This window comes from Hesperophylax consimilis, chromosome 20, assembly GCF_061612785.1.
Source record: "Hesperophylax consimilis isolate HC1 chromosome 20, BYU_Hcon_1.0, whole genome shotgun sequence".
Taxonomy (NCBI): domain Eukaryota; kingdom Metazoa; phylum Arthropoda; class Insecta; order Trichoptera; family Limnephilidae; genus Hesperophylax; species Hesperophylax consimilis.
In genome coordinates this window covers 18,439,554-18,467,463 of record NC_142855.1, presented here as the reverse complement: position 1 = coordinate 18,467,463, position 27,910 = coordinate 18,439,554, and the positions used below count along the sequence as shown (strand labels likewise).

Genomic DNA, 27,910 nt, shown 5'->3' with positions numbered 1-27,910 from the left:
TGAAATTTGTAAATTTTTATTCATATTATTTATTTATTTAAACGCCATAAAATGGCTTTTACAATAGAGTGATACAATAGAGTGATTACAGAACAAGTAATGTGTACACAAAATTATTATTCCAAGTGACACGGTTGTAAATAGAAGTGCAGTTAAACAATACATAATTAAAAGAAATATCTACTAGTCTAGTAATAGTTGAATGAATACTAGGTTTGTATAAGACCTGACATAAATCGAGGTATGAGGTGTTTATAATAATGAATAGTAATTAATATAAAATAAATTTTACTAAGGTTTAGAATGTTATAATAACAGAGAATGTTTTATTTGAACAGAATATTTATATATATATATATATATAAAAAAAGTAACATGTATAATCTAGCAAAATATTAAAATAGAGTAATTAGTAGTGAGTTTATTGTTGCCTTCAAAATTAATTCTATTTGGAATAGCTGTGCAAGTATCGCAATTTGGCTTTAGTAAAACAGGGCTGTCAGCGATTTTATGATACTTTTAATAAAATTGTTTTATTTTCCGACTATGCACCGGTGCCGAAGGGATTAATGACACTGATTCCTTCCCAGTAGAACAAGTATGGCATTTCCACATGACGTCTGTAATCTAAAATGTAGTCTTCCAAAGGGTCACCCATTTCTGCACAGCATTGAGTCAGGATTTTCAAATTATTTTGGGGCCCCAAATTATAGGTGACAATATTATGTACAGAGATGGATGGAATATAGTGGGTAGGTAAAAGTGGGTGCATAAAAATATTTTTTTTTTTATTTTTTATTACAAGATAATACATTACAAAATGATAACAAAGCAGAGATGTACTTTATTTCAAATAAATCCATTTCAAATGGAAATGCAAAATGCAAAATTGGTATTTTCCATTTTGCATTTTAAATGCTTTTCTCAATGCATTTTCCATTTTAAATGCTATTTTGCAACATTCTTCCTACTATCTCCACTCATCTTTTTTTCATAAGCCCCAAATATCAGTCGGTCCTCAACCTCGCTCTGAGAGATAATTTACATTTGTCAAGTTGCTCCCTGGTAGGAGCCCTGGCAATTGAGTGATACCATTACAAAAAATACTGATTCAAATACTGAACATGGGGCCATGACGCTGTAATATTAAATGTTAGATAGCAGTTCCTATGTTTTTACGTTGGCAACATTACTCCCGCGCAAAATTGTGGTTTCATAATCTGTAGTCGTGGTGTTTTTGGATTTACCATCATGTAATATGTTTGTTCTACATTGATGTCCATTATTAAATGACAAAATTGTGTAAAAATTCTATAATTATTTTAATTGTTTGACCTGAGAAACCATTTTGCATTTTCAATGCATTTTGAAAATAGGTATTTTGCATTTTGCATTTGAAATGCTTTTCTAAAAACATTTTGCATTTTCAAATGGAAATGTTTTGACCCATTTCCATTTTGCATTTCAAATGTTTTTGGGTACGCATTTTGCACATCTCTGTAACAAAGTAATAATGTATTATTCTCAGTGAGTTTATAAAACTCATTTCGGACAAGACAGCATTAGATTAAGGACAATACAAATAAATAAAATACATTAAAATAAATAAACGCAGATGTTGTTATGGAGTTCCAGAGAAAGATTGTGTTAGTTTTAATTGTGTTTTAAAGGAAGAAAGATTGAAACAAGAAAATAATGTTTAGTTTTGTAGGTACCTAGATACTTAAAACAACTCTTGACTAATATCAATTTGGTGTGTTAAAATTTAATTAACCATAGCTAAAAATATTCTTTGAAAGAGATAAATACATTTGTTTTAAAAAAGTCAGTAGACATAGATAATAATATATACATTCACGATACAAGCTCTCCAAAGTATAAGGCATAAATAATAATAATCCACATTCACGATACAGCTCTCTAAAGAATCCAGGCATAAATAATACCAATTCACATTCACAATACAAGCTCTTTGAAGTATCCAACCATAAAAATAAATTAATAATTAGAATAACCTCTCCTAAAACAGTAAATTTAATAAAAACTAACTAACTTGACTGAAATTTTGCAAACACATACTACAATAGTTATTACATATTTTCTATTTATTGGTTTACCGGAGAATCCAGGTGGATAAACTACATATTTGTAAGTTTAATTTTTTTTCATTATTTTCGATACCGTAAAAAATCCAACAAGCACGAAACTTAAAAGTAAAAACTTATGTAAAAATGTATAATAAAAACCAAAATATTTTTTACATTTAAAATAAACAATATTAAGGATAAGAGCCTTCGAAATCCTCAAAAAAACATCAAAATTTAAATATCTTCAAATAGGGTAAAGTTTGACCCACGACTACGTCCACGCAGGTTGCATAAAAAAATTACATAAAGATAATCCTCAAAACATAGTTTCAATCATAAAAAGTGTTGATTTAACATAACAGTAACGTCAATATTCACAATTTCCCATCAGTTCTATGGGATGAAGACACCGTGCTCTGTGTGGGCGGGGGCTTCTGATGTCGTGGTCAACTGGTGGTGAAGATCATGGATCCTCCTGTGTTTCTGCAGACGGATGCTCGTAGTCAAGATCACGGATGTTCCTCCAGTGAGATGATCGACATCGGGGGTGGTGGAGATCAACGGTAGCGAAGTGTGGTAGTAGTTGACGCCATGCAGGCGGAGGCTCGTGATGTTGTTGTCAGCTGATGGGAAAGATCACGAATCTGAGCTGCTGAGTACTTCTGGACTGACTTATTTGAACTGTGTAGCGCAGCGCGGGTTCAATCCCGAAGTTTCCAGACTGTTTTGCGTGCATTCCGTATTGCTACAAGTGTAATACCTTTGTAATGGGCTTGTAAACAAAACAGTAATATAATCATAAATATTTGTTGAAGTTGAAGTCCAGCTGATGGTGTAGTCCTACAGTTGCTCAGCGGGTGTGGCTTGCTGGTGACCACGGAGAAGATCAACAATCTCTTTGTGCCCCATTTCTTCCGCACTAGAAAGAGCTGTGCGCCCATCCAGGTCTTGCAGTGATATGTTGGCATTGAACTGCAGAAGTAATTTCACATTATTCACATGTCCACAGAATGCCGAGTGAGACAACGCTGTTTGACCCCTTCTATTCTGATGGTTTATTTCTGCCCCGGACTCTAGCAGCAAGCGCACCACCTCATGGTATCCCTTCCATGCAGCGAACATCAGGGCAGTATTACCATTGCTATTTGCAGAGTTAGAATCTGCCCCGGACTCCAGCAACATGCGTGCTACCTCGCGGCGTCCTTTATATGCAGCCAACATTAAGACCGTAAAACCAGTGCGACTTGCAGAGTTAGTATCTGCCCCGAACTCTAGCAGCATGTGCAAAACCTTGTATTGTTTATTATGTGCAGCGTACATCACGGCAGTATTACCTTTGCTATTTGCACGGTTTGCATCGGCTCCCAAGTCTAGCAGCACGCGTGTCACCTCTTGGTGTCCTCTCTGTGCAGCGTATATTAGGGCAGTATATCCAGCTTTATTTGCAGAGTTAGTATCTGCTCCGGACTCTATCAGTATGCGCACTACCTCATGGTATCCCTCTCGTGCAGCCTCTATCAGGGCAGTATCGCCTATGCCGTTTGCCGAGTTAATAATATTAGCCCATATGTCTCGAGAATTTATTATGATATTATTGTTTTGGAGTATTTTCTCATTTCCAAGGCATCCATCGTTTATGTGTTTATAGATTTCTTCAGATTGATTTAATAAAAAAAGAACAATACAAACATACCCTTGTTTTGCTGCACATTGCAAAGGGGTCCGTCCAACTTTATCATACGATACACAAACTCCTTGTTTTGCAAATAATTTAAACAATGTATGATTTTGTTTACTCGTCGCTAGATTTATGACAGTATCGCCCTTACCATCAGTGGCAATCAATAAGTAGGCTCGCTCTGTGTCACTTTCCAGGCCACTGAAGATATTCAGCACAGTCTCGTAGTCATCATCTCTCACTGCTGTAATAAATGTCTCAAACTTATTTTCTCTTATGAGACGTGTTCTTTCCAAGGCCAGGTTTATATTAGGTAACTGCTGTGTATTTGAAATATACTCTTCAAAATGCATATTTTTGCCACTGATGTCGGCTCCCATATCTAAAAAAGTAGCAAGCATTAGTCCTACCATTGACTTGTCCGAACAACTCCTCACATTTTCAGTTATTTGGTTTACAATATTGGTATTTCCCTCCTCTAATGCTATGTTCAGCACGGTTCTCCCGGCCTTGTCTCTTGCTGATATAAAGGACATATAGGCTTCCTCGTATATCCCGCTGCTCGTGCCACTGAGAAGGACTCCAACAATACGTGTATTCTGTTCTTCAGCTGCTATATGCAATGGAATTTTGTTATTGGCATGATAGAATAGTTGACAATGTTCAAACCAATGTTGGTACATCTTCGGGTGATTTTCCAGTTCTTCGCGCAGTATTGGCGTTGTTTCAAGCTGACTCTCGATGAACATTCTGATTATTTTATAGTCTGGCTTGAGCAAAAATTTACAGAATTCATTTTTAATCAGTACGTTTTCTTCTTCACTGTTTGTGAACTCTCTTCTGAGCCATCGGACGAAGAAATCAGCGCAAAAATATTCTTGGAACGTGCGGTGAATGAAATCTAAAGTTTCATCAGTTTTATATTTTATCAGCCCGAGACTACTTATGTCTTTCACTTCATCGATCGTCGGGTCAGATCGTTTTATGTTTGTGAAATATTGCGTAGCGAATGTTGGGTCGATGGTCTGGAAAGCCAAGACACAATGCTTTTTCATTATATCTTTAACCATGGAATTAAGTAAGGCTTTAGGTATCTGGTTCAAATTAGTCTTCTGGTCAAAATATATTGTTTTCTTGACTTTAATAAACTGTTTATACAAGTCAAACATATTGGTGATTTTGCTTAAGTTATTAACTTGATCAGGAAACAATACAGCCTGTATGGCCTGCTGGAGGAACACTTCGGCCAGCATACGGATCTGCAGCGGGACGCCCAAGAAGTTGGCCACGTCAACCCCCAGCACTTCCTCCACCTCCTCCCGCAGCTCTCTGGCAAAAGTGCACAGTCTTTCCTTCTCTAGCTCTCCGTGTTCTGGGAGTTCTAAGGCTAGGTGAGGTAGCCAGAAGTTCACCAAATAATCTTCCTGGTTTTCTCCTGTAATTTTCTCCAATTCTACCGCAAATTCATCCAAATCTTTTTCAAGCCATTTTTGTTGATGTACACGTGTGGTGACTACTGTTTGACACGTTGTAGCCGTTTTTAAATATTTTAGTAACTCTATCATTTTAACTTTGTTTTCCTCAATAATCTCGTCAAATGCATCGATCAAAACAAAAACCTGCCTCGAATTATCAGATTCGAGGCAATGCTGCAATAGACTGCCTAACAACTTTTTATCCGTAGGTAAACCTGATGCGTGTATCAAATAATTTGTAACCGATTGCATGGTAAGTCTGTTAGGTAATTTTTTGAAACAGTCAGCCTGACCTTTCAAACTGTGGTCAATTCTCAATACCCAGGAGTCTCGGATGAGTTCAGACATGCGCGTCAGGCTGGTGGACTTTCCCATACCAGGATCGGCAGCAATGATGGTTTGCTTCTTCTTCATAATGCTGAAGTCTCTTTCCTCGATGGGGTCCCTGTAGTCCATGGTTATGAAGGGGCGAATGGCATCCAGAGAACCGTGAGAGTATTGCCAAACCAGAAAAGGGTTACCTTCAATCTCAAACATTTTAAAATAATGTTTGTTGAACAATCCATCAGTATTTACATTTCTGATATTCAATTCGCTAGAACGCATTTCAATTTTAAAGTGATTTTTTGTGACGAACAAATCCTCAACCACTTTGGATAATTTGAAGGGGGCAATAAGTGATAATTTATCCACCACATCTTTGAATATAAATAAATCCTTATCTTCCACAAACTGAACGAATTCATTCACGGATCTTATGATAAATCGACTATTTAACTTCCTGGGGAGGTATACATTTCCATTGTAAACTTTGTTCAGGGTGAAGCCTTCAGCGGATAAATGGAACCAATAGATAAGTCTAGCAGACTCCTCTCGACACTTTTCCAGAAAAAGGTCCTGTCCATTTTCCTCGGTGGTGAAGATCCTCCCCCGTGCAGCCTCCATCCCTTCCCAGTAGTCCTGGCTGAGCTGCTCTGGATCGCTGATCACCAGCAGTGGTAAACCGGCCCCACTCCTCTCCAGTATTGCCGTAAGCCTCTTCCTGTCTACTAGTTTGTTCCCCTTGGAATAGAGAGTATCTGATTCGCAAAGCCTCGGAAGGTTGTTTGTGATTTTTTCTATACTCAGGTTGTCCATCGCAAGGTTCATCAAAATGGGTAAAATTAATTGACTTATTTTCTCGTTGGGATTTTCACAGTCATTTCCCAGTAAAAGATCGAGGCTGAGCGTTTCTTCACCTATGGTAATTACATTTCTGGAGAATATTTTTTTCTAGACGAAGGAGTTAGGTCTTCTAGTTTAAATGTTTCCAAAGTTTTTGTTTCAACGGTTAATTTATATTCGTAATATAATGTTTTATCAATTGGTTGCGATAGAATGATCACAAGTTTCTTGTCGTTGAACTCTACTAAATTTTTTAATATTGGTGTTAATTGGCTAGTGATTATACTTGAAGTTTCAATATTAAGAATGATCAGGTTACTGATGTTAACATCAGTCTCGCTTAAGGCTTTGAAATCTAAAAACTCAGCTAAAGTTGTCATATGTTTCCAACTCAATATAGTGTGATATTTTTCTTTCAAGTATTTTTTGTCCAAAGCTGTGCTTTCTATGAGAATCAATATATTGTACAATCTGGCGGCTTGAAATTCAAAATCACTAGTTACAATTATTTGTAAAACACGTTTAGAAGATTCCAAGAATGACTTCAATCCCAAGGTGTCCTCGCAGTCCAGGATATCAGGCAAGGTGTTGGTGTAGGCCAGGCTAGCCATATGCAATGGCGCTGACTTTATACTCTGGTTCTGTAAACGCATAGCTTCCATGATCTCTGCGGGAAACCACCGCAACAATTGTTTAGTTAGACGAATAACATTTTCTAAATCTTCCTTCGAATCACAAGTAATAGTGTTTCTTCTTGAATCAATCTCAAATGGTGGGAAATCTATTTCTTCAAGGTTTTGGCGGAGGAGAAATTTTTCAATTTCAGTTTTTTTTATTATCGCATTATTTTGAAAAAAGCTCCAATTTTCTACAAATTTAAGCTCTTCTGTGGAAAATACCCCGAGCTGGCATACTGTTCCCAGCGATTTAACAGTGCTGTATTGTAAGATTGGTGTTTCTTTTGAGTGCTTGCTATCAGCATTTCCTTTAACTGGTTGTATATTCTGATGACTGCAACTAGAACTGTCAGGAGTAGCTTGATTAGCCTCTTGTAAGATGTAGGAATTACAGAACATTTCTATTCCGTGGTAATATTTGCGTTCTCTCCATCCTTGTGGCCAGTTCCAGACCACATATGTATTCTTCTCATCATCAAAAGCTTTGATGAAAACGTCTAACGCATGTTTGTCTATATTGGACATGAAAGAGGGTTTATTCGAATCACTGGGGAGAGCGACCCGTTGAATATGGACTTGAAGTAAGTTTCCCACCTGATGGCCAGTGCAGTTTACAAGATTAGGGGCAGCGAGGAAATTGGTTAGATCTAAGTGCTTAGTGCACATGGATCTGTCGTATCGTATACCATAATTTCTGCGTATCTTGGTTAAGATATTTTCGGTCCCCGGGCTATCTAGAGCTAATGTGTGCGCGTGTAGACCTTCGTCAGGGCTGGCAATCCCCCGGAAGCCACCGCCTTCCCTCTTCAGATATTTCACAGTGAAGGTGGTAACCCCGGCCAACCATCCTCCGAGGGAGTGCCCTGTGAAGGACAAAACGAAGAAACCTCCACGGTTTTTATTTATTTCGATGATTAGCTCCTTTATCTTATCTGCGAAAGAGACGGCAGAATTCATGAATCCGGTATATTTATTGCGGTAAATACCTTGTGCGTCAATCCAGATGGCTCCCAAATTCGTAATGACTGTCCCTCTATGGGCAACTACGATCTGCTGCTGCAAAGGGTTCCAAACCGCGCAACCGAAGTATCCGTTATTATTGTTTCGTGCCGTGGTGAGCAGGTACCACCCTTCAGGCATTTCCCCCGAACAGTCCGAGTACGCCAGATTGGCAAAGGCCACCAACACTTTTTTATCTGGATAAGGTTCCATCGCCAGTTTTATATTGTTGTCTTCATTGTAAGGGATGTAGGACATGAGGGTATTTTGCCAGTCAGAGCAGTACTTCAAGCCCGTGTCCACCTGCATGTTGGAGTGATGAAGATTTCTGGAGACTGATTCTGCAACAAGGAAAACAACAACCAGATTTGGTATACATAAGTTTTTTTGCAGTTATAAAACATTTCAAACAACAAGTAGTTTATCAAACGGGTTCCTTAAAAAAATAATTTATTTCAATAATTTTATCAAAGAAAGAAAAATAAAATTAAACTTGGTTTTTTTTTTCACTGATGACAATATTATCCAATGTTTTGTTTACATGTATCGCATGACAAGTTCACTCGGAACAGTTGTTTTATATAAAGCTTTAGAAAAATAATTAGTATAAAACAATACCATAAAATAAGGTAATCAGTCTACAACACCACTGTAGCATCCCACCTGAATTGGTCTACAACACCACTGTAGCATCGCATCTGAATTGGTATACAACACCACTGTAGCATCCTACCTGAATTGGTCTACAACATCACTGTAGCATCCCACCTAAATTGGTCTACAACACCACTGTAGCATCCTACCTGAATTGGTCTACAACACCACTGTAGTTTTAAAACAAAAACAAAAAAATAATGTTTAGATAGAAATAAAAATAGTTTTATATGGTCTCTGTGTAATGTCGATTCACCAGTTCTATATTTGGAGTACAAAATCTTATTTTCATTTTGCAGTCTGAGGATTTATTATTCAATTTTAATAATCTATCATCTCCTGTGATGTCATCCAATTTCAGAGAAATGCGTGTGTGTGAGTGCCAAAAAAAGTTCGTGGAATGCATTGTCATTGACAACGAGTCTATCTGGCGATTTTCGGTTTTAGTTCGATCGTATGTTGGGAAGTTGGTTAATTTCCACTTCCAAGAATCAAGAATTTCATTAATTCATTAATGTATTAATTCAATCGAGAAAACAAAATCTAAATTCAAATCGATGTATTAAAAAAAATTAATAGTCGTCGCGGGGAAGCTTGGCAGATTTGAAACATCGAAAACGGAGAGAGGAGAGCAAGCGAAACGTCGTTCCCTCAAACCACATAAGAATCGGCCTTCCCCTCACAGAGCTGTGGCGGATAGAGCCGACGAGTAATGTTCCGTGCTAGCGTCGTCCCGTCAAATTATGGAGTTTTATTCTAGAATGTTTCTAGCGAGAGATGTAACCAAATTGTGGAGTTATATTCTAGAATATAACATACAACAATACTAAGTGCCACAGTCAACACGTAAAATTTTGCTCCAAAAAATTATCAATTATATTAAAACTAAGAACTTGTAGTTGTGTTTTTCACCCACGAGTACTTTACCACAATCATAATCAAAATTTAACATTGTGTACCAACAGTTGCAGCTGCCTAACCGGTAATTCTTTATTATTAATTTAAAATTTCAACTGTCACCGGTTGCAATAGACACACACACACAAAGCCGAATAGAAGGAAGAATACAAATACTGACTAATACAATCAAAGTTTCGAAGAGTACAAGTGAAACGCCCACCCACTTCTCGCCATAGACAACGCATGGTTGTCACTGCATCTTATATAAATTATTAATCTACAAAATCCAATTGCAAGACTCATCTTCACTTCTTCTTCTTCTTGCACTCATGCCACCGATGCACTATCATATATCAACAAGGCCAAGGAGGAAATTAGTGCTTTATATAGCAATATTACTGATCCGGCACTAAAACTAACTAAAGATTAGATGAATAAATTACTCAACAAACTTTCCAACCTCTCCGGCACCATGCTGGATGTTGGTGTCAAAGTTGGAATCCTCGAGGGACAGGTGAAGTCGTATGAACACATGGTCAAAAAATTTTAGAATCTAAGTCACAGCATGAATCTTCAAACTTACCAAATTTATCCACGTGCGAAGCTGCTGACGAGCTCGAGGAGAGAAAAAAACGTTCGAAAAATTTTATCATTTTCAACTTTCCAGAAAGTTTGGCCTGTTTCCAAATTGATAAAATTACCAACGATACGACAAGAATATCTAACACACTAACAGCCTTAAACTCAACCATCAATAAAGACAACATCACAACCTTTCGTCTGGGGATCAATAAAACGGCCAAACACAGACCTCTAGAAGTTATACTTGACAACCCCGCCTAAGCCATTGACATACTGAGAAAAAAAAACAGCATCACTGATTACACTGGTATTAAAATTAATTCCGACCAAACTCCAGCCCAAAGAAACCATCTCGCAAACTTACGACTAACCCTAGACCTAAGAACTCAAGACGGTGAAACAGGTCTAACAATTAAATGCAAAAACCATAAACCTGTAATAGTAAGTACTAATCCAAAAAACTAGAACCTATTATGGGGTAACCTATTATACTACCAGAATATTAGGGGCTGCCGCACCAAACTTACTGAATTAAGATCATCAATTACAATCCATCCCTTCCATATATAATTCCTGACTGAAACTTGGTTGGAACCATAGACATATGAATGTTAGTAGACCTGCCCTAAGTGATTAAAAGCGTATTATCCCCACTCCCCATACCGGTTCCATTGGAGCCGGCTGTGCTCGCGTATGGCCTCAAGTGAAATTTGAAAACGTGACGTCATCATTCTTGTGCGAAGTATGGTCGAGGCATCATCGGTTCATTTTACGAAATAACACGGCAAAATGTTGACTTGTACTATGAAAGCTTGTAAAAATAGATGTGAAAAAGAGAATAAACCCAATTGTCGTATTACATTCCATATATAAGCATTATTTTACTTTATTTTAAGCATATTCACATCGTATAATATAGATCAGTTTTAGAAACATAATATACTATCACATCGAGAAACGTCTGGACGCGAAACACAAAGCTGGTTTGTTGCTGGGAAGTAAATTATGAACATTTATAAAAGTGTCTTAACTAAATACTTAAACGAAATATTCGACTCTGAAAATAGAACCGAATTTTTTTGCCGAATTTGGACTTCGCAAATTTGTTCATAACGTGGCGAGTAATTTGCGCTCCCATGTAAAAATGTCTATTCATTCAAAAGCAGATTTTACTTTTAAGAAGTAAATGGTGATATTATAATGCGAGATGCCTATTTACTGTCAGATTGATTTATTGACGAATCACAGTCAGCTTCACCCCCTTCGTTCTTCAACAGTTGATTTTACCCCTCGCCATTATCTTCTCGTCTATTAATTCCTATGTCTGTGGTTGGATCCATCTATCAATACAGAGGAATTAGGCTTCACCTCTAACAACACATACCGCTTCGATAGAAGTACCTCCACCAGCACCAAATCAAGAGAAGGGGGTGTAATAATATCTGTCACAAAAACTGTAGTTTCATCCAGATTAAAATGCAAACACAAAAATGTAGAACAACTTAACGTACTATTCAAGACGAACCTAGGAAAAAAATATTCTTTGATGTTCCATATGGCTGGATATTCCACCCGGATCAATTACACAAATTTACGAAAACCATATTGAAGATTTAGAGGCCCTTAAACTCAAATATCCGGAAGCTAGAATGCTGCTAAACGGTGACTACAATCTTCCAAATGTAGACTGGACTACCCTATGTAATAACCAAACAGTATTTTTAAATACGTCAGCTAATGCTCGTGAAATTATAAATATGTCAAATTTCTTCGGTTTTAAACAAATTAATAACGTATTTGATTCAAATCACCACCTGCTAGACCTTGTGTTTAGTAGCGATCCTTAAGTAAAATTAAGCAAATCAAGAGACCCCTTTCTCCCAATAGATTTCCACCATCCTCCCTTAAACATCACCTTTATGAAGAACTTTCTTAATACTTACTGTAACATTATTACCAATTACTCATACCACTTTGAAGAAGCTGATTATCCACTGATAATAAAACACTTAGAAAGTGCAGACTGGTCTTTTTTTAGACAATAACACAAATTTCAATCATAATCTAGAATTTACTCCATCATTATCACGGCTATCGAAAAATATGTACCCTCAACTCAAATCAAGACATCGAAATTTCCTAAATGGTTTAATAACGACTTAAAAGACTTACAAAATATTTCATAAATACTGAACTGACTGTAAATTATTCACCAATAAATTATATAAAACATACATACATTATACAGAAAAGTCTATTTCATCAGATACCAAACACTTTTTTAGACACATAAACTCACTAAGAAAAAATAAACCCAGCCTACCCATTTACATGTATTTCGAGGGGAAAAGTAGTAGTGATACTAATGACATTGTTAATTTCTTTGCCGATTTTTTCTAAATGTATACGATATAGACATCCCAAACGATCAAATTCCACCCTTTCATCCAAATGAATCGATCCACATTCCAGCTTTACATATAAATGTTCCTGATGTTATACACAAAATAAAATCACTCGATATAAAGAAAAAAGCGGGTCCTGACAAAATCAATCCAGCTTTTCTAATAAATTGTGTATCAATACTTGCCAAGCCACTATGTCAACTATTCAACCAATCACTAATAGTCCAGTCAGTGGGGGATAAAAAAGGGCTCCACCTTGCAAAAGGTTAGGTAGTAGCGATTTTCACATATGTTGTTAAGATTGGGACTCTAAAGAAAAAAAAAAGTTTTCGACCTTGGGGGGGTCGAGCTCGATCCGCCATCTTGGATTGAAGGTGCCAAAATTTGGTTTTTTCAAAATAATTATGTAGTGGTTGATTTAACAAACGAATTGCGGAAAACAAACTTAAAAACAACTAAATTACCTACATTTTTTGTAGAAAGTTTTTTTTTGTAAGTCTAATAGGTAACGAGTTACAGCGGTTGAAAGAAGAAAATTTTGACAAAAAATTGTAAAACTCCAGTTTTCTTGATAAATTTTGTACTAACATATTACACAATATCAATTTAACGTATTTCTACGTTACAATATACTTATATAGCATCATCCGTGTTGCTCGATGACGTTGATTTGTTATAGTGGGATCCTAGTCTACAGCTGACTTGGCAACACTGATTGAGTCCTGGTTACAGGACGTTGCCTGGATGCTCATGTCTGCAGATGTTCTTTTCGATGAAACAATGCCAGTTCAAGTTTCACAAGAACGATTTTTAGCCAATGAAAATAAAAAAGTCCGTCTGATTTCGATGCTTACAAAGCGATATTATACAGGATGATTTTACAGTTAAGCAGGCTGAAGAAGATGCTGATGAGTTGATTGTCAGTACTGCGATTTCCTTGTGTTCATCATATGACGCTGTTTTCATTATTGGCGAAGATGTTGGAACTAGGAGATCCTAGTTCTGCTGACAGCATATGTACCACCCAAAATTAGTATATATCTTCGCAAACCTGGGAGAGGCAAAACTTTTGAAAGACTGTATTCCGCGAATAGTGTGAAATACAAAGAGGCGGCTGAGAATATTCTGTTTCTTCATGCCTTTAGCGGCTGCGATACAACATCGTCCTTCTTCAACCAAGGAAAAACAAAATTTTGTTCGCTTGTGCAAAACGACACAAGACTCAATGCCATGATAGGAATCTTCAAACAACATGATGCAACACCAGAAGACATAGCAGTTGCAGGAACACGCTTCCTTGTTGCTTTGTACGGGGGTGACATGGATAAGGAAACCTTGGAAGAAGTCCGCTACAAACGTTTCGCAAAGTCGACAACAAAAAGCAAATTCAATCTTGCCTCTTTACCACCAACGAACGACGCTGCACGGTACCATGCATTTAGAACGAACCATCAAGTCCAAAAATGGTATGGAATCCAAAAAAATCCAGAAAACTGGGGCTGGAAACGTGACACCAACGGGCTTTTTCCATTAAGAATGACAAAGAAACCAGCACCCGAGACTTATTATTAAAATTTATTTCATGCAATTGTAAAAAAGGATGCGGCGTTGCATGTAGCTGCAGGAAAGCTGGATTGAAGTGTTCTATTGTATGTGGGTGCTGTAATGGTCAAACATGCCGAAATTCGCCAGAGGTTCACATCGATGTCGAGGACGAAGAAGAAGAGATTTTGTCAATGGAAGCCCAGAATCTCAGTATCACAGGCAATGAGTTAGATGATGACATTGATGACGAAGACTGTTATTAAGTAACATAATTCATAGTAATAATAATCTGTGAAGTAGACCTACTGGGGATACCACAATAAAAAAAATTCGACATGTTCTCTACCTCATGGTGGTGTGGAAATGAGTTAACAAAATTATTATAATTATGTAATGAAAAACCCGAAAAATTTACAATGTTGGGAATTTCATCATTTTTTAGAAAAATATTCACATTTCCGCCACTGTAACTCGTTATCTATTAGACTTACAAAAAATAACTTTCTACAAAAAATGTAGGTAATTTAGTTGTCTTTAAGTTTGCCTTCAACAATTTGGTTGTAAAAACGACCACTTCACAATTATTTTGAAAAAAACAAATTTTGGCACCTTCAATCCAAGATGGCGGGTCGAGCTCGACCCTCCCAAGGTCGAAAACTTTTTTTTTTCCTTAGAGTCCCAATCTTAACAACATATATCAAAATCGCTACTACCTAACCTTTTGCAAGGTAAAACTCCCCACTGACTGGACTATAAGCTCAGGCTGCTTCCCTGATCTATGGAAAGAATGTTATCTAACACCTGTATTAAAAAAGGGAGATATTCATGATGTCACAAATTATCGACCCATTTGCATGTTATCAACTATCCCCAAATTATTTGAAAAACTTATCCTTGAAAAAATCTCCGTACATATCAAGAAAATCACTGTACCAAATCAACATGGCTTTATGCCGGGCAGTTCCACTATCAAATCTCTCTTTGTATGAAAAATTTATAGCTAGTTCGCTTGAAAATAAAACCCAAGTCGACTCAATATATACAGACTTCGTAAAAGCTTTTGAGAAAGTTAACCACAAAATTCTCCTCAATAAACTTTGAAAAATTGGAATAGAGGATAAACTATTGGAATGAATAAAGAGCTATTTAACTAATAGCAGTCTGCAAGTAAAAAACAACTCTAACTTATCACACAAATTCATGGCTACTAGCGGTGTACCACAAGGGTCGCTTTTAGGCCCAATACTTTTCTTACTTTTTATAGACGATATTGTCACTGTTTTCGACAACAATGTTGATGTGTTGCGTTTCGCCGTTGATTTAAAAAACTATAAAAACGCTATCTGTCCGTATCAATATTCAAATCAATTTAAACAAATTACAAGATTGGTGTCAACGAAACAAACTTCAACTTGACTTTAATAAATGTCACATTATAAGATTTTTCAGAATAACTCCACCTTTTAACTACCAATATAAAATCAATAATGTTCCCCTCACCTCTGTCAGTGAAATTAACGATCTCGGCGTTATTTTCGATTCAAAATTTATCTTCATTTCACATATAAATTCAGTTACCAACAAAGGATTAAAAATTCTTGGTTTAATTCTTTGAAATGGCAGACTTTCGTAAGATTTCAACATTAAAAAATATTATATTCTTCTTTAGTTCGTAGTCAAGTGGAATATAATTCTTCTATCTGATCCCCTCACTTCAAAATCCACTCTGACTCCATTGAAAAAATTCAACATAAATTTATAAAATATGATTTAAGATTTTCACGGCCAAAAGTATTTTTGTTATATGTTTTTGGGGTATTATGCCGTGTTGCGCTAACTCCTTCTTTAGCCAACGTTTCGGACAGCATTGCAGTGTCCATCATCAGGGCAGATGTTTTATTTTAAATTAAATATTTATTGGCAGATGTGTTATTTAAATTTTATTTTAAACTGCAATGCTGTCCGAAACGTTGGCTAAAGAAGGAGTTAGCGCAACACGGCATAATACCCCAAAAACATATAACATAAATTTATAAGATTCATTAAATATAAACTCGGTCTACCAACTGAAACAATAAACTACAATCACTTGATGAAAGAACTAAACTTATTAAAACTCTCAGATAGAAGACTTGTTTCCGACTTGATTTTTATTTATAAAATTGTTAATGGTATTATAGACAGCCCTGATTTATTGAGTCTAATTACCTTTCATATACCTACAAGAACTAGCCGATCTAAAAAAAAATTTAATTGCAACAAAATTATCAGGACTGAGTCATTTAGATACTCCCTTATACCTAGATTGTATGCAGTTGGCAATGTTTTCTCAGAAGTAGTAGATGTGTTCAACTGCACGGAATGTAGTTACAAGAAGGCTATAATAACATGCTTCATAAATAAATGTGAATGTTAGCTTTTGTTATATTAGTGCTAAATTATTAAAATTATATAACATGTATGTAAAAGCCACTATGGGTGTTTAATATGTGACAATTAGTATATCATCAAAAAGTCAGCCTTCTGACACTCATAATCTGTAATTGTCTGCTAAATTGTAATTGCCACCCCTTGGAAAGTGTAGATTGTATCATGTATCTAGGTGTAAAGATTGATAATTTTTTAAGATGGAATGATCATATCGATATGTTAACAAAGAATATCAGGAGACTTACATTTATTTTTAAAGAACTTCGACACATATTGGACGAAGAGAAATTAAAAACTGTCTATTTTGCTTTAGTCCAATCTCGACTTTCTTATAACATAGTATGCTGGGGATCATGTCTAAAGTCCAATGTTGAACCACTAAATATTACTCAAAAATTGATCCTTAAAGTAATGTACAAAAAAAAAATTCAGTTATCCATCCAACCTACTTTATAAGGAATGTAATGTTATGTGCATAAAACAGCTATATATCACTCAAATACTTTGTCAATATTAAATTTGCTGAAAGAACACATCAAACGCGGACAACTAGAATTAGCTCTACATTGAACATTGTGGCGGTATATACTAAAACTTCTTTTAGTCAAAGAAATTATTTATATCAGGCACCACTTACGTTTAATATTCTTCCAAATCATATTAAGTTTACCAATTTCTTAGTTAAATTTAAAAAGTTAATTAATGTTTTTGAATTGACAGACGATTGTGTGGTAAGTTTTTTTTTTAGATTCTCACGGCCAAAAGCATTTTTGTTGTTTGTTTTTGGGGTGTTATGCCGTCTTGACAGATGATTGTCTTAATATTTTTTCATCCTTGTTCTTTCTTAAATAATAAGATTTCGTATAAGTACCATTTGCTAAAAACTGAATGTCACCCTATCTGTCTTTATTATCTACTTTGTTTCTTCTTTTGAATAATGATTAATGATTAGTTTTGGTTCAAATATTGTTACAATATACTGTCAAATTACCCATCTGGTAACACATCCAATACTTATTTTTATTTATTTATTTATATATATATACGCCTAAAAAGGCTTTTACATAGAAGTGATACATGATGCAGTACAATAAGAGAATATGTATTATACAGGAGATATTGACAGTAAATAGATGTAATCCATTTTAAAGAAGGAAAAAAATAACATAAAGTAAAAAAAAAAATTACAACAATATTACATATAAAACAAATCATTAAAACTAATTTACCAAAGCTACTCTAATTTGTAGGATTCAACAAAGTGTTGATGTAGATTATGCTTAATTCTATATATGGAGTCAATAAATAAATCAATAACACCCCCATACTTGTTGCCCAGATCATGCATCCTATTGGTCAGTGAATGTGTCTGATAGTTGGTCGAGTATGTATTACAGAAGAATGTTATATTTTGCCTTGTATTCCTAGTCGGCACATGTAGTTTAATAGTGGCAAGGATGGCAGGACTATCAATTAAGTTGTTAATGACTCTGTGTAACACAACCAGGTCTGAAATAATTCTCCTGTCAGACAGTGTTATTAGATGCAATTGATTCATCAAACTGACATAATTAATGTAATCAATAGGAATTCCGAGCTTAAAATTTACGTTCTTAAGAAATTTGTGCTGAACTCTTTCTATATTATTGGAGTGAACTTTATGTAAAGGGGACCAAATAGGTGAATTATACTCCAATTGACTTCTGACTAATGAAATATAGAGGGTTCTCATACAATCTATGGACTTAAAATCGGTTAAAGTTCTGCAAAGGAAGCCAAGCATCTTTAAAGCCTTATTAGTCATATAGTTGATGTGTTCAATGAATGACAAGTTTTCAACGAATATTACACCCAAGTCACGAATATGTGATACTGGTATTAATTTAATATTATTTAATGTATATTCATGTAATATATTATAACGAGTTTTGGAAAATCGTATTACTTGACATTTCTGAATGTTCAAAAATAAAGCATTTTGTTCACACCATTGATGAAGTTGTTCTAAATTACTCTGTAAAATTTGACAATCGGATACATTTTGTATTCTTTTATATATTTTTAAGTCGTCAGCAAATAGCAGAACTTCTACATCATTAAATTGGTCAACAATGTCATTGATGAATAATAAGAAAAATATTGGGCCGAGGTGGGACCCTTGAGGAACCCCACTTGTGGCCTCGAATATATAAGATTGTACAGAATTAATCTTAACACTGAGCACCCTATGGCTAAGATAACTAACAATCCAACTCAATAATTTACCTTTGATGCCCAACGATCGAAGTTTATAAATAAGTATGTGATGTCGAACCTTATCAAAAGCTTTACTAAAGTCAGTGTATATACTGTCCACTTGTTGTTTGAGACCCAGAGATTCAGATATGTAATTTTCATAAATCATTAAATTACTTAAGGTAGAGCGACCTGTGATGAAGCCATGTTGGTTAGGAACAATAATGTTGTTGATAGGTTTTACAATGATATCTAGGACTAATTTCTCAAAAACTTTCGGTAAAGCAGACATTATACAAATTGGTCTATAGTTTGATATATCGCTTTTATCTCCTTTTTTATGGATAGGGGTTAAATAACTCTTTTTCCACTGAGCTGGAAAAGAACCAGAACTTAAAGAATTGTTAAAGAGTTTATAAAGAGGATATATCAGACTACTAACACAGGTTTTGAAAAATATTGGAGGAATACCATCCGGTCCAGCAGATTTATTGCTATCTAATTCTTTTATGACTTTTTCTATAGATTCTTTTTTGATGAAACATTGGCTTAGATTTAATACCTCTTCCACTGAAATATCGGGAATCGTATTGACACGAATATGTGAGTCGTAAACACTTTTAAATGAATCAGCAAATAGATTAACTATACCTTCGATACTGTCGGCACATTTTTCTTTTAAGTACATGTTATTGGGAAATCCACAATCATTTTTTTGTTGACTTTTAGAAAAACTCCATAATTTTTTAACATTTTGGTGTACCTCTTTTTCAATTAGGCTTATATAATCACTATAGCATTTTATTGATAATTCTTTACACTGCTTACGTAATTTAGTAAAAGTTATGTAATCATTAGGATTTCTGGTATGTTTATATATTCTATGGATATGTTTTTTATAATTAATATGTTTTTTTAATTCCCTCGTAAATCATTTGGGATAGTTAGATGGTGTGAAGTTGGCCCTAGGAACAAAGCGCTCTATCGAGGTATTTAAAATTGAGTAAAATTGTTCTAATTGATTATTTAAATTATTTTCGTTGTCTAAAAATGACCAATCTACCGAGGTAAGGTACTCATTAATATTATGGTATTCGGCTTTGGAGAAATTATACGATGTGGTAGTTAGGTTTGGAGATCTTCCAGACATATTTGTTATGATAATATCTAATGGTGGATGGTGTTTATCTAGAGGCAATAATAATTCGTCAGATTTCTCAACCACTATTTTTGAATCACTTGAAAACACTAAATCTAACATTCGATTATTAGAATTAGACACATTGTTTGATTGAGTTAGTCCTAGGAATATGGACATATCACGAATTTCACTGGATTTAGCGCACTGTAATTCAACTTCGTTTGTGGCAGCTCCGATGTCATCTTGGCTGGTCCAGTTCGGCAGATTATAATCACCAGCAATTATGAATTTTGCTTTCGGATATTTGAATTTCAGCATTTCTATGTCCTCATTGTGGTTTTTATATATTTGCAAATCCGATGCAGGTGGGATGTAGACACAACCTATAATAATTTTACTATAAGGTATGTTGAGCATTACAAAAGTGTGTTCAACATTTGTGTGCTTGACCGGTAGTCTACAGGATGAGATATTTTTAGACACACGTAACATCACGCCTCCTCCGTTAGACTTTTTGCTCGAATTAGGACTCCGATCAAGGCGATAGATAGTATATTGATTAAGGCCTAATTCTGACGAAGCGATATCTGCATTTAACCATGTTTCAGTTAATAATAAAATGTCATATGAGAAGGTGGGTGAATTCCTTTTAAGTTGTTGCAATTTCGTACGGATTCCTCGAACATTTTGATAATATCCATTGATTCTTAAGAGTGTGTTATGTTTGTTTATCAGTTTTTTGCGTGGCTTTTGATAATTTTAGGAATTCCATTAAAATGTTTGATTCGCAAATCAATTTCACCCTTTTTTTTTCTCTCATCCATTTCCTTCCAGAGGTCAGTCAAATGTTCTCTTTGTTGGAGGGTCCTATCCGGTTTCATTTTTATTCCATTAGGCAAAGTATTTTTTTTAAAGAGAATAAGTTTTGCCAGCTTAGGGTCTTCAAATTCGACTTTAATGGGCCTGATTTTGTTTGAAATTTTACTACCAAGCCTGTAAATTTTTACTTCTTCTGGTTTGAACTCGCTATTTATTTCACTAACGATAGTTAAAACTCTTTTTTTATCTTCCAAGATATTCTCCATGCTTGAGTTGGAACTAGACTCGGGAACGTTAAGTAAAATCACATTCTTGGTGCGGATCTTGCGTTCCTCTATCTCTGCGAGCAAGTCACAAATTGGTGTTGTTTCTTGGGGTAATACTTTCTTTTCTATGATTTTTTCAAATGTCATAACTTTCCCCTCCAGGACTCCTACATTTACTCCTAGGTCCTGCATGGTACCAGAGAGGTTAGATAGTTTGGTGAGTATTTTAGCCATTTGATCTTTAGTGATTTTTAAAGAGGGATCGGTAATGACACTATGGATGCCAGTAATCTCTTCCTTGGCTTTATTTAGAAGAGAAAGTGCTTCATTCGTATTCATTTTGAAAGCGATATTCAGCGGAATTTGGCAATATAATTATTAAGAAGAAACAGATTTTTCTTTAATTTAGAAATATTTTGTGTTTGTATGTAGAATTACTTTATGTTTGTGATTACTCTTATGTTTGCTTCACTCAAATGAAAATTGTTAACCTCAATACAGGCTTAGTCCTAGTGAGGTTGATTTTTATATGAAAAAAAAGTGTTTTATGTATAGTGAGATGCAATAAATAAAGAAATATAACTTTAAAAAAAACAATTATGTAAATTTACGAAGTTAACTAAATTTATCTAAATTATCAGAAAAGCGAAAAATACTTGATTTTCTTTTATTGTATAAAATTATTAATTTTATGTTTGACAGACCTGACATTATAAGCTTGTTGTCACTACATGAACCTCCCAAACATACTAGGCAATATTGGAACAATAACTTTGTATTCAATTCAGTTATCGAAAGGGTACACAGGCCGGGCAATGAGTTTATGGATGTCGCTGATATTTTTGCTCTAATTCTAGACCCGTACAAATCCAAATCAGTTCAGAAATTTTCGGATCATGTAAATGAAGAGTAGGTAATCATAATTTAAGCATAATTTGCTTTTGTATTAAACGTATATAAATTTAAAGAGTTTCTTTTCAAGTTAATTGCGATAATAACTTCATTTAAGTTTACTGTATTTTATGCTTTATTATTTGTGTTTTACTGTGGTTTTAAATTTATGCTGTGATCTTTATGTAAAAGCCCAGTAGGGCGTTGATAAATGAATAAATGTTTCTAACGAGAGATCTAATCAAATTGTGGAGTTATATTCTAGAATGTTTCTAACGAAAGATGTGTACAGAATTTTTAATGTGTGCATATTTTTGAAATCGCAGAAATTATTATAAGAAGTATAAAACATAATTAACATACTCATCGCCTAGCACAGCAGTGGGATGGATTGGGATGGAGTGGGTGGGACACACGTTGGTCACCCCTGGACACGATGATCTGCAGATTCTTGCCCATCCCTCATACCTGTTTCCTTCACAAAACTTCTTCTCCTTTATTTCATTAAAAATACCCTTCACACATCATTCCCAAAGATGACACAGGTCATGAAGGAAATTATTTCCTTCTGTGTGGAGCTGATGTAAAAAAAAGGACGCAATGAAAATCTAACATACACAAAAGATAAGCCTAGACCTAACCTAACCTAAACTAACCTAACCTAACCTAACCTAACCTAACCTAACCTAATCTAACTAACCACCTGTATTGAAAGAGGTTAACTTATGTCCCTACAACAAGTATACTCGTGGAAGATTCCAGGCACTTTTTCATACTCCGAAAGCGAGGACTTCTGCCAGTCAGAAAGCGTTAATCAACATACCAACTCAACTTAACCCCCCGCAAACCCAATTTCTACCGATTTATAACAACTTTCTTTTTAACCCCTTAAGTTACCAGAAAAATGTTAATTTTGAATATGATATCTATACATTTGTTATGCCAAAACTTTAATTATTTGAAATCCCTCGATAGAAAAAAATCGCAAAAGAGCTCCGAAAATTATTGAAAACACGTTTTTTGTTTTATTTAATATGTTGTACGCATGAAAAAAATCACAGTGTATCTTTAAATGCAACTAAAGCATTGGTCAAGATATTTTTGATCTATTTCAAAAGAGTCAAAATAAGTGTTTTGTTAAACATTTTCGCTTAATAATTATTGTTTTTTTTAATATAAGCGCCCTATAACATTCGTATTTCGATATCTCACTTTCAAAGCATCTTTGAACGCTTAATACGGGGCCTTAACGATTCTGCATTGACATCTTCAACGCCACTTACAGACAGTTTAGATATTATATTTTGACGCATGTCACAAAATAGTAAAACTGCCCCCATCACCTTTTATACTTACATTTACCTCAAATTTGTGATCTTCTGTAATTCTACTATCTCCACTCATCTTGTGATCTTCTGTAATTCTACTATCTCCACTCATCTTTTGTTCATAAGCCCCAAATATCAGTCGGTCCTCAACCTCGCTATGAGAGATAATTTACATTTGTCAAGTTGCTCCCTGGTAGGAGCCCTGGCAATTGAGTGATACCATTACAAAAAATACTGATTCAAATACTGAACATGGGGCCATGAAGCTGTAATATTAAATGTTAGATAGCAGTTTCTATGTTTTTACGTTGGCAACATTTATTCCGCGCAAATATTTTGTGGTTCATAATCCGTAGTCGTGGCATTTTTGGATTTACCATCATGTAATATGTTTGTTCTACATTGATGTCCATTATTAAATGACAAAACTGTGTAAAAATTCTATGATTATTTTAATTGTTTGACCTGAGAAACCATTTTGCATTTTCAATGCATTTTGAAAATAGGTATTTTGCATTTTGCATTTGAAATGCTTTTCTAAAAACCATTTTGCATTTTGCATTTTCAAATGGAAAACTTTTGACCCATTTCCATTTTGCATTTCAAATGGTTTTGGGTACCCATTTTGCACATCTCTGGTCATAATAGACCCGATATAGTTTTACATGACAAAATTAAAAAAAATAACTTAAATCATTGATGTCGCTATTCCTGTAATATTCAAAAATCTGTTAATGAAAAAATAAGAAAATACACAGATTTAGGAAATGAGATTAAAAGAATTTGGCATTCTTAGACTATAAAAATATTACCATTTGTTATTTCGGCTACTGGCATTGTACCTAGCTCTCTCATTCAAAATTTAGGCGTATTAGATCTATCAAAAAATTTATATATAAAGATGCAAAAGTCAGTCATTTTGAAAACATGTAGGATAACAAAAGATTTTTTAAATATTTATGTGGAGGGATCAGTAGGATTTATAGGCCCTGTTAGAAGTTCTACCGAGCCGAACCCTCTGATATGAAAATATCTGGAGTCGGTGAATTATTTTCCCATTTGATCTCTGGTGAGTTGACGTGTTGTTCTTGTATTGTTTTGTATTTATTTTGCTTATATAATGCACTTGCATAATGTTGATTGACTAGATGATCATTTGTGGAAAAGTGAGTGGAAGGGTTTAGTTTTTCCTATGGGGAAGATTTAACCCTGACATAAAATCACATAATTTGATATTAAATTTATAATATCAAATTGTAATATTCAATTATAATTTACATTTATAATATTAATTTTTATTTTTTTATCTTCCAAAAGGATAATTTATACTTAAGAGAGATAAGGATCAAAAGTCTTTATTTCAAGTTTAAAAATGGTTATTTTTGTTCCTAATATTTGATCTTCATTGTTGTTATTATTTCAATTGAAATTTGCGAATCTTTTGCGCGGTTTTATTTCAATTACTGTATAATAATGACTAGTCATTTAGTAAATAAAGATTAGAAATTTTAAAATTGGAAATTCATAAGTCATGCGGCATATATCCTGGTCTAGTAATGTGTAATTTCTATCACCTAAGAAATTCTAAAAATATAGTACTATAGGATTTATATGTCTTATACTGATTTATAAATGTGGAAATTCTAACTATACAATTGTAAATGTTCTACAAAATGCCCTGGAAAGAATCTCAGACTTGTGATGTCCCGAAAGAAACCATTCATCTGTTCTGAATGCAATTACTAATGTTATCCAAATTGACCCTGGTAATAAATTACATCTTTGCGATTCTTTCAAGGATAAAGAAACCATCCTGTCACTTCGAATGTGTGCTGAAATGACTGCAACATTTAAATGACAAAGCTGACTGTCCAATAGACGTTGTCTTTTACAATGATAATTGTTGTGGACAACAAAAAAATAACTTTATGATGGCAATGTACCAATATGCTGTTACAGCATTAAAAAACATAAAATCTATCACTCACAAATTTTTAGTAAAGGGCCACACCCAAAACAAGGTGGATTCGGCTCATTCAACCATTGAAAAATAAGTTAAAGCACTCCGAAGCGGACCGATATACTTACCTTCCCAATACGCCATGGCCATGAAAACGGCAAAGAAAAGTGGCAAACCTTACCTGGTTCATGAGTTGAGTCATGAGGACTTTTTGATATAAAAGCTCTGAAGGACCCCCAAGTAATTTTACCCATTTTGGACATTCGAATGTTTAAAGTAATTAAAGACGACGGCAACTTTTACTTCAAAACATCCTACGGATCACATGCCTGGGAGGAGGCGAAGAAAGGGAATAGACGGGGCAATGGGAGCGTGAATCCTGTTCTGATGCAAGCTTATTCCAAGAGACCATTGATGAAAGGAAGAAAAATGGTATCCTAAAGTTAGTTACCGCCGGGATAATACCGTCAATTTATTCAGATTTCCATAAACGATTGGGAAACTTTGAAGTTACCAGCAAAGGGAAGAGCAGTTTTATGTTAATTGTTTATAAAAAATTGTGAAGCAATAAATTGTTTTTTCATTGACAACATTATCTCTTTTTTATACCTAAAACTGGTTCCAAAAGAAGAAGCCACTATGACACAAAAGCAAATATTACACAAGCCATACTGGCATATCTGCATTTTATTCTTAATTTAAGCAATTTTCGTTTTATTTGCAACAACTACTTCAATAAGCAGTATTCGTCTAAATTTTATTCATTCATAAGATAAACGCTCTGTCTAGCTAGGTCCTCCATCACTGCACAAGCAACACGCACTATAATGATGGTAAAAGGAGGAATTATTCAAATATTGTCAGGTTATTCATAACCACGGAATGTTTATTAAAATTTTAATAATTACATAATTTTCCCTGTAGCTCAAATATTAGTAGAAGCGGAGTGTGGTCACAAGAACTAATCACGGTCCGGCCAATCTCTGCGGTTAGAACTTCATTTCTTTGTATAATATATTATATTGACCGTTTGAGTGCCAAAAAAAATCATACAGTTGCTTGTAAAATGCCATTAAAAAAACATTATTTTTTATGAAACTATATATTTTTTTAAAACCCCATAAATTCTTTGAATTTTCAAGGATTTCGATGATTTTTTCGGTGTGTTTTAAAGAATATTGGTTTAGAATCACGCGGAGGAGGATCCCGAAGTTCAGGCGTTTCGAAAAAATGAGAATTTTACGTACAGACGTACGCGCGAATCAGAACACGACTGACGCAATCGACGGAAATCGACGATCGGCAATCTTCGTTAAAACACGAATCGACGAAAATCGACGATTGGCACCTAAACGGTTAATAATAATTTCTTGTCTAACGACGCTAAAGATCACAATGGAGTACTGATACCAACCCTGAAGTATGGCAGTGAAGCAAGGAATTGTAAGACGATGAAAGTAGACTGAATGCTGTAGAAGTGACATCCCTGAGGCGTATGTGTGTGAAAACGTCGAACGTGAACCTTGTCTAAACTAGGTACTAGGTATATTGAAATAATATTAATTTTGTGTCACGAGAAATTTATATCCGTTGACCACCGGCGTATTAAATAATAATTAGTAATCTGTAAGCAATACTCGGCTGTTGGCATCTACATGTCGGGAGAGATCGATAATTCAATGGTTCATTGTACAAATGAGTGAATAACGTTAAAATATCAAACAGAACAAAGCACACATCAAACATCGTTCCGTGCAAATACATTATATGGGTACTCAGTAAGTTACCTCTTGCACCTTGTGTCCAAAAGCAATATTACTCATATTTCTATTTGCGTCACTAACTATCTGGCGTTTCATCGCCATCAGACCTCACCCATATTCTGTCTTTGCAATCAAATCCAAATAAATGGAATATTTTGAACGTATCCGAAAACTAAAAACTGTTTTTGTAAGGTGTTGAAATACGCTATCATATTTTTTCCATTAGATATGAACATATATTTGTTTATGTATTAAAATTTGTGATGTTCACTTTACGTTTTTTGTAACTAAAATTACCGATAACAAAAAAATACATTAAAACAATCTTATTTTATTAGACAAATGTTTTATAAACGTTATCGTAAGCTCACTTTTTTGTAGTTTCATAAAAAAATAATTAATTTAAAATTAACAAAGTTTCATTTTTTTTCAAATTGCAGTCGGAATCATTGGTTTAGATTTAGAGGTACACATTTTAATTTGTCTGTTGTAAAATACTAAATTAGAATATAAAGCGTGGTGTTTTCTCTTTCTGACAGCGTTTAGATCATTTTTCCCCACCACCGTAAGAAAGACACAAATATTTCTGTGATACCATATGAGTTGTTCCCAGAAGCGAACAAATTAGCCAAAATAACCTAAAGAATTGAAACACTCAGAGTAATTACCTAACTTGTAATATGCTTACCTATAGAGGTGGTCTCTTGTTTCTCTGCTTGCTCCTTCTTTTAGTCCAGATTTGATTTTAATTGAACGTTCTTCTCAATCACAAATCACAAAATCAACCGGTCAGAGACGAAACTTAGAAAACTTAGTAAAACATTCTCAATATCTCAGTTCGCTTTGATTCTAATTTACAATAATAAAGAAACCCATGTATTGTTTAAAGAGTTTAATGAAGAAATCTGGCT

General features: G+C 34.6%; 2 protein-coding genes across 2 annotated transcripts; both read right to left on the bottom strand.

Moving 5' to 3' along the window:
- Positions 1–127: 127 nt before the first annotated feature.
- On the bottom strand, positions 128–6,428 carry LOC149414244 (uncharacterized). Its single transcript, XM_089644007.1, has one exon. It carries the CDS (start codon positions 6,387–6,389, stop codon positions 2,928–2,930), a length of 3,462 nt encoding a protein of 1,153 aa, XP_089500133.1. The 5' UTR covers positions 6,390–6,428; the 3' UTR covers positions 128–2,927.
- LOC149414243 (uncharacterized) lies at positions 6,428–27,910 on the bottom strand. The gene is made up of 2 exons (XM_089644008.1): positions 27,688–27,910; positions 6,428–8,421 (listed from the first exon to the last, which is right to left on the bottom strand). Exon 2 carries the CDS (start codon positions 8,387–8,389, stop codon positions 6,488–6,490), a length of 1,902 nt encoding a protein of 633 aa, XP_089500134.1. The 5' UTR covers positions 8,390–8,421; positions 27,688–27,910; the 3' UTR covers positions 6,428–6,487.

Coding starts and splice junctions, on each gene's coding strand:
- LOC149414244 (XM_089644007.1), bottom strand. CDS start 6,389: ATGAACCTTGCGATGGACAACCTGAGTATAGAAAAAATCACAAACAAC.
- LOC149414243 (XM_089644008.1), bottom strand. CDS start 8,389: ATGCAGGTGGACACGGGCTTGAAGTACTGCTCTGACTGGCAAAATACC.